Here is an 8,312-nt window from a genome sequence, read left to right on the forward strand (position 1 = left end):
TAATTCACATTTAATTCCCTAACGTTGCCCGTGCGTGCGTGTGTGCCTACACGTGCTTTTACTTGTAAAATCAATTTTTATTCAGATAGAATTGCTTGACACTAGTCAGCCACCTTCATGTTAGTCACTTTCATCTTTTACCCACCTCTCCCAATGCTGCTACCATTGCTGGGAGCATTGGCGGAAAGCCTCTTCAAGCCAATGCTGTGTTGTGTTTAGCAAAAAAAATTATGAATTAATTGAGAACAGAGTGCTTTATTGTGGTGAATGCCAAATGTGGCTGTTTGCATCTCACAGTTCAAAAAGACAACACATAACCTCTTGGTAGTACTTCTTATTGGCAATAGTACCTTCTGGGGCATACTCGTGATGGACAACACCACTGGAGTAAAAAAAAGACATTCAGCATGACTTTATAGCGATGCTGCAGTCCTGTCTCATATTTTTGTGTCTTACTGGTGATGGATGCTTCCATTGCGATAACTGGATATTTGTTTCTGGGGCATACACATAAACCCAGGGCTTATCACCATTGATCACTGTGGGATTACTGTTCATATTATCCAGCATGTCCTGTGCAATCTCCAAACGAAGTTGCTTGTGCTCAGTTGTTAGCTGTGATCCTCCTGATGTCGAAATGCTCCATTAAAGTGGAATGAATGTATTCACTACTAATTTTAACCCCACCTACATCACCACTGTCCTTAGGTGATCAATGACAACTTCCCCCCTGCGGGTCCGGGGTAAGAATAGGCCCGAGGTATTCCTGCCTGTCGTACGAGGCGACTAAAAGGAGTTTCAACCATTTCGGCCTTCCATGTGATGGTCCCCCTTGGGGTTTGACCTCCATTTTTCTAAATTTCTACAGAAGTACGAGCCTTTTGGGGAAGGACACCTTACGTGGTGTACCACTGGTCCTAAGTGCACTCAGACCTTGGCACTCAGCATTGCACCGGCGTTGTAACCATACCCACTATTACTCAAATTGGGCCTAAACGCCTTTTGGGTTGTCCCAGTTACGCCCATAGTGCGTCTCCATCTGCACCAGCGATGATGATGGACTTTCCATGGCACCAGAAATCCAGCACGGTAGCCAGCCCGTTGTGGTGGGGTCGTCATGTACCCTCTAGGTTGTAGCCCCCTGACAACACAGGGATCGTACTGCCGATACCTGAGCTGCACCCTCCCCACGTCGGCCAAGGAGTAGATGCCCGTCTCCTTGGGGCATCAGGACTCCCGGCAATGGTCATCCTGCCAGGTGGCCCTTGCTGCGGCTGGGTGGCGCCCGTGGGGAGAGCCCCTGGTCGGAGTGGGTGGTATCGGGGCGGACGTTTCGCAGATGAAACGTCACCACGTATCGGGTCGCTCTGCGGCCGAGTCTTTCAAAAGAAAAGGTACCGTTTCTAGTTCTGGTTCTCCTGCCCCTTCCCCCTTGGCCACTCCATGGGAGGAGGGACAGGCCCGCCGGCTTGGAGCGAAGTACTTCCCCCGCTATTTGGTCTGTTCTCGAACCGATGGGGGGACATTCGCCACCTCCAAGCCCATGTTCTTTGTTCAGCACATTGAGGACATCTTCGGGGAAATCGAGGCTCTCAGCAAGATGCGTTCAGGGTCCGTTCTTATCAAGACCACGTCCGCCACACAGTCGGCGGCGCTCCAGGCGTGCGACCGCCTAGGGGACATCCCAGTCTCCATTGTCCCACATCTGGCACTCAATAGGACGCAGGGGGTTATTTTTCATCGTGACCTCCTGCTGCAATCTGATGAGGAGCTCAGAGCCAACCTGGAGCGCCGAGGCGTGCATTTCGTCCGGCGAGTCCAGCGCGGCCCCAAAGACCATCGCATCGACACTGGGGCCTTTATCCTCGCCTTCGAGGGGGACGTTCTCCCGGAGAAGGTAAAGGTAATGTGTTACCGGTGTGACGTGCGACCCTACGTTCCGCCTCCTATGCGCTGTTTTAGGTGTTTGCGCTTTGGGCACATGTCGTCACGGTGTGAGGCTGAGCCCCTCTGTGGCGATTGTGGACGTCCTCTTCGTGAGGAACATACATGCACCCCACCACCTCGGTGCGTTAATTGTCCTGGCGTCCACTCGCCTAGATCCTCAGACTGCCCCGCATATCAGAAGGAGAAGAAGATACAAGAAATCAAAACTTTGGATCGGCTATCTTATTCTGAGGCCAGGAAGAAGTACGACCGCCTCCATCCCGTGCCATTGACCACTTCGTTTGCCTCAGTTGTGTCCACTCCTTCCGCGGTATCCTCACCCCTCTCCTGTCCCCCCTCCGCCTCCTCCGCCCATCAGGGGGCTCTGCCTCCGCCTCCCAAATCCCTCCCTTCCAAATCCTCCTCCCCCGTGGCCCCCACCCTCTCTGCCCCAGGGGCCACCCTTCCTCCTCCTTCTCCCCACACGCCACCTGAGAAGCGATCCTCTTCTCAGGCGTCCATCGGGGAAACGTTCCGGACCCCGGCTTCCGAGGTCCGGCGTTCCAACACGAACCCCGCGCGTGAGGACCTTCTTCGGGTCCAGCCCACCATCCTTGTGCCTCCTCGGCCTTCGAAGAAGGCCTCCAAGAAAAAGTCTCTATCCCCCTCTCCACCCCGGCGCGTTTCGACTGACGCTCCATCCGTGAGTCGCCGCTCCCGGCCGTCCTCAGTTTCGCCGGGACGCTCTGCTGCCAGGCGCTCAGCTGGCCTTTCGTCGGCAAATGATGCTGCCCCTCCTACACAACCAGGGACAGCGGCCGCAGCTGGCGACCAGTCGATGGAACCGGATCCGCCTCCCGTCGGTTGTAGCGTTGTTCCCTCGCAACCTGGCCCTCCACGGCCGTCGAGGTGACCAGCTCTTCCCCCGTCTCGTTCCCCCAACTTTTTGACTAGCGATGACGTTGTTTCATTGGAACATAAGAGGTATTCGATCTCATCGGGAGGAATTAAAACTGCTCCTCCGCCTGCACTGTCCGCTCGTCCTTGGACTCCAGGAAACCAAGTTGCGCCCGACTGACGGTATTGCCTTTACCCCCTATACCTCGGAGCGGTATGACCTCACCCCTGTGGACGGTGTCCCAGCTCATGGTGGGGTCACGTTGCTCATTCGGGACGACGTCTATTACCATCCCATCCCATTGACCACCCCACTCCAAGCAATAGCTGTCCGCATTACTCTTTCTGCTTTTACTTTTTCAGTTTGTACCATCTACACTCCACCGTCGTCTGCTGTTAGTCGGGCTGACATGATGCACCTGATCGTTCAGCTTCCCCCGCCGTTTTTATTGTTTGGCGACTTCAATGCCCATCATCCCCTTTGGGGCTCTCCTGCATCCTGTCCAAGAGGCTCACTCTTGGCAGATGTCTTCAACCATCTCAATCTTGTCTGCCTCAATACCGGCGCCCCGACTTTCCTCTCGGACTCCACTCATACCTACTCCCACTTGGACCTCTCGATATGTTCTACCACTCTTGCCCGTCGGTTCGAGTGGTATGTCCTTTCTGACACCTATTCGAGCGACCACTTCCCCTGTGTCGTTCGTCTCCTGCACCACACCCCATCCCCACGTCCTTCGAGCTGGAACATACTGAAAGCTGACTGGGGACTTTACTCATCCCTGGCAACCTTTCCGGACCACGATTTTCCCAGTTGTGACAGTCAGGTCGAATACCTCACGGCTGTTATCATCCATGCTGCCGAACGTTCCATTCCTCGTACTACTTCTTCACGTCGCGTTTCCGTCCCCTGGTGGAACGAGGCTTGTAGGGACGCTATCCGTGCTCGACGACGTGCTTTACGCACCTTTCGCCGCCATCCTACGTTGGCGAATTGTATTGAATACAAACGACTCTGAGCGCAATGCCGTAGAGTCATCAAAGACAGCAAAAAAGCTTGTTGGGCCTCTTTCACCGGCTCCTTTAACAGTTTTACTCCCTCTTCAGTCGTTTGGGGTAGCCTGCGCCGGCTGTCGGGCATTAAGGCCCACTCCTCGGTACCTGGCCTGACCTCAGGTAATGCGGTCCTTGTTGATCCGGTGGCTGTCTCCAACGCCTTTGGCCGCTTTTTCAAGGAGGTTTCAAGCTCCGCCCATTACCATCCTGCCTTCCTTCCCAGGAAAGAGGCAGAAGAGGCTCGGCGACCTTCCTTCCACTCGCTGAATCTGGAAACCTACAATGCCCCCTTTACAATGCGGGAACTCGAACGTGCGCTTGCACTGTCCCGGTCCTCTGCTCCGGGGCCGGATGCCATTCACGTTCAGATGCTGGCACACCTTTCTCCGGCGGGCAAAAGCTTCCTTCTCCATACCTACAATCGCGTCTGGACCGAAGGTCAAGTCCCCATGCGTTGGCGTGACGCCGTTGTTGTTCCTATACCCAAACCCGGGAAGGATAGACACCTTCCTTCTAGTTACCGCCCCATTTCTCTTACAAGCTGTGTCTGTAAGGTGATGGAGCGCATGGTTAATGCTCGGTTAGTCTGGATTCTTGAATCTCGACGGCTACTTACCAATGTCCAATGCGGCTTTCGTCGCCGCCGCTCCGCTGTTGACCACCTCGTGACCTTGTCGACATTCATCATGAACAACTTTTTGCGAAGGCGCCAAACGGTAGCCGTGTTCTTCGACTTGAAGAAGGCTTATGACACCTGTTGGAGAGGAGGTATCCTCCGCACTATGCACAGGTGGGGCCTACGCGGTCGCCTGCCCCTTTTTATTGATTCCTTTTTAACGAATCGAAAGTTTAGGGTACGTGTGGGCTCCGTATTGTCCGACGTCTTCCTCCAGGAGAACGGAGTGCCTCAGGGCTCCGTCTTGAGCGTAGCCCTTTTTGCCATCGCGATCAATCCAATTATGGATTGCATTCCACCTAATGTCTCAGGCTCTCTCTTTGTCGATGACTCTCTTGATCTACTGCAGTGCCCAGAGAACATGCCTCCTGGAGCGCTGCCTTCAGCGTTGTCTAGACAGCCTCTACTCATGGAGCGTGGCAAATGGCTTCCGGTTCTCTGAAGAAAAGACGGTTTGTATCAACTTTTGGCGATATAAAGCGTTCCTTCCGCCATCCTTACATCTCGGTCCCGTTGTTCTCCCATTCGTGGACACAACTAAGTTTCTAGGGCTCACGTTGGACAGGAAACTGTGTTGGTCTCCACATGTCTCTTATTTGGCGGCCCGTTGTACACGTTCCCTTAATGTCCTCAGAGTTCTTAGCGGTTCATCTTGGGGAGCGGATCGCACTGTCCTGCTTCGCTTGTATCGGTCCATAGTCCGATCGAAGCTGGATTATGGGAGCTTCGTCTACTCGTCCGCTCGGCCGTCTCTCTTACGCCGGCTCAACTCCATCCACCATCGGGGGATACGTCTTGCGACCGGAGCGTTCTACACTAGTCCTGTCGAGAGTCTTTATGCTGAAGCTGCCGAGTTACCGTTGACCTACCGGCGCGACGTACTGCTGTGTCGGTATGCCTGCCGGCTGTCGTCTATGCCCGACCACCCCTCTTACAAGTCCTTCTTCGCCGATTCTCTCGACCGTCAGTACGGGTTGTATGTGTCTGCCCTGCTGCCCCCCGGAGTCCGCTTCCGTCGCCTGCTTCGACAATTGGATTTTGCCCTCCCTACCACCTTCAGAGAGGGTGAGAGCCCGACACCACCTTGGCTCCAGGCTCCGGTTCATATTTATCTCGACCTCAGCTCACTCCCGAAGGATGGTACTCCGGCTGCAATGTATTGCTCACGGTTTGCTGAACTTCGTGCTCAACTTGCCGGTCACACCTTTATTTACACCGATGGCTCCAAAACTGACGATGGTGTCGGCTGTGCATTTGTCGTCGGGGCCGCCACATTTAAATACCGGCTCCTCGACCAATATTCCAGCTTTACGGCCGAGCTTTTTGCTCTCCATCAGGCCGTTCAGTATGCCCGCCGCCACCACCATTCATCATATGTACTCTGCTCTGACTCACTCAGTGCTCTTCAGAGCCTTGGAGCTCCCTATCCGGTCCATCCCTTGATTCAACGGATACAGCAGTCCCTCCATTCTTTCGCTGATAACGGTGGTTCTGTCAGCTTTCTGTGGGTTCCCGGACATGTAGGAGTGCCTGGGAATGAGGCTGCAGATGCTGCAGCCAAGGCTGCAGTCCTCCTGCCTCGGCCAGCCTCCCATTGTGTCCCGTCATCCGACGTTCGTGGGGATGTCTGTAAGAGGCTTGTGTCGTTGTGGTGGGATGCTTGGTCATCCCTCCAAGGAAACAAGCTCCGGGCAGTAAAACCGCTACCAACTGCTTGGACAACATCCTCCCGACCATCTCGGCGCGAGGAGGTCCTTCTGACCAGGTTGCGGATTGGGCATTGCCGGTTTAGCCACCGCTACCTGCTCTCCGGTGACCCAGCCCCGCAGTGCCCTTGTGGTCAGGCATTAACAGTGCGCCATGTTTTATTGTCGTGTCCCCGTTTTAGTCAATTTCGTGTTGTCCTGTCCCTGCCATCTACTATACCGGATGTTTTAGCTGATGACGCTCGAGCAGCTGCTCGTATTCTGCGTTTTATAACTTTAACTGGCTTGTCCAAAGACATTTAATCTTTTTACTTATTTTGTCTGCATCTTTGTCGGGTCCTTCTGGTGTCCCCTCCATCCCCTTGAGTTTTACCAGATTCCATGTGCTCTAACAACAGTGACTGGGCGCTAATGACCTCAGCAGTTGAGCGCCCTTAAACCCAACCAAAAAAACAAAAAAAAATGACAACTTCTTTTGTGACCCCATTTGAAAGTTTTCTGAATGTGATTTGTCTATCGTGCATCACCAATGTCTTTATGTGGTCAGTGACAACTTCATTTGCGAATGTTGAGGGCCTGTCAGCACTAGCTTGATGCTTCACTGATGAGTGGCCATCTTTGAAGTGATTGTACCACTCCTTTAGTGTGCGGTATCCTTCATTTTATCCCCAAACACTTGTTGCATCTTGCAGATTGTTTCAACTTGAGAATCACTAAGATTTAGATGTTTTTCCACTTGTGTTATTTTGCCCACAACACAAAATGTGATGACTATCACTTACATATGTTCACTTGTCAACTGCTAGCCAGCGATTGGTTGTTTCCTCAGCCATAAAAAAATCAGGGATGCACATTACATATGCCTACAAAGAGAGAACGCGTATATACCCCAATACCAGTGTCAGTTTCAACAATAAAAAATGTTGGATATTTTTTAAAGTGCCCTGTGTGTGTGTGTGTGTGTGTGTGTGTGTGTGTGTGTGTGTGTGTGTTTAACAGAGAAGCAGCACCTGTGCTCTTTGATCTCAAAGACCTGTACTAATCACTTTATTTGGTTCCTTTTCAGGGAGACATGGGCACTGGGCCAATGGATGTCCTGATCTCTTTTGAATACACCTCCGCATCAAATGTCTGGTTGTTGTTGTTGTACCACACAGTAAATTTATGCAGTAGCTTAGCCCTGTAATGCATAAGTTATTTTAAGTTATGCACAATGTTCTGTATTTTACCGAACATAACTTGAACTGCTGTGATTTTATTTATTTTATTGTTTTGGTATACAGATGTAGTATTGTGATAAACTGAACTTTTAACTACATTTTTGTGCTGTGGTATTTGCATTATTACTGCAGCAATAACTCACTGATGTTATCGTAAATCCCGGCATATGAAAACTTAAAATGCATATATCCCATATGATCACAAAAATTTTAGTTTGAACTTTATTAAATATCAGTCTTACACATCCCATCGCCTGTGATTAGGAACACTTTTTTATGAATAAAATTGTTTTGTCTGTTGGTAATAATTTGCAATAAATTTGTTTTGGACTATATTATGTAAATACATTGTTTTAATATGCCCATAAAATCCTTGAAAATGTCAGAAGTTGTGATGTTTCCTTATTTATAGATGTTTCTAATTTGTGTAATGGAAGATAGTAATGATGGCACAACAGCGATGCCTTAGAAAAGTTTTCATAAGGCAAATAAACCATCTGGGAAATGTGTGCTAAGCTAACTAGAAGAATGGATAAATGATTCACTATTCAGAGAAAAAACCTGTTCTAGCAAAGAGAGAGAGGAAATATAGTACATAAAATAAATAGAAAAAAATTGTTCCAATGGTTGGTGAATGGGCATGACCTTGCGCATAAAAGCCAAAATTGCTACTTGTTATCATTAGACAGATACATGTATCATTATACAGATCCTTTGTCGTGCATGTACTTTTGTTACAAAATCTGTGTATGTAATTCATTCATTTGCTTCTGGATTGGCAGCAATTACAAGATCGATAATGTAAATTTATCAAGTGGTAAGCTTGTATGG

General features: G+C 50.5%; 1 protein-coding gene across 1 annotated transcript in view; it reads left to right on the plus strand.

The window, feature by feature from the left end:
• LOC126092082 (E3 ubiquitin-protein ligase rnf8-like) overlaps window positions 1-7,825 on the plus strand; it is a 183,520-nt gene extending 175,695 nt beyond the window's left edge. Inside the window, exon 12 of the mRNA XM_049907503.1 lies at window positions 7,328-7,825. Coding sequence (XP_049763460.1) covers window positions 7,328-7,371 — 44 coding nt within the window. The 3' untranslated portion in view covers window positions 7,372-7,825. The remainder of the gene's footprint in view (window positions 1-7,327) is intronic.
• Window positions 7,826-8,312: the final 487 nt, after the last annotated feature.

The sequence above is a fragment of the Schistocerca cancellata genome, chromosome 7 (assembly GCF_023864275.1).
Source record: "Schistocerca cancellata isolate TAMUIC-IGC-003103 chromosome 7, iqSchCanc2.1, whole genome shotgun sequence".
NCBI classification, from domain to species: domain Eukaryota; kingdom Metazoa; phylum Arthropoda; class Insecta; order Orthoptera; family Acrididae; genus Schistocerca; species Schistocerca cancellata.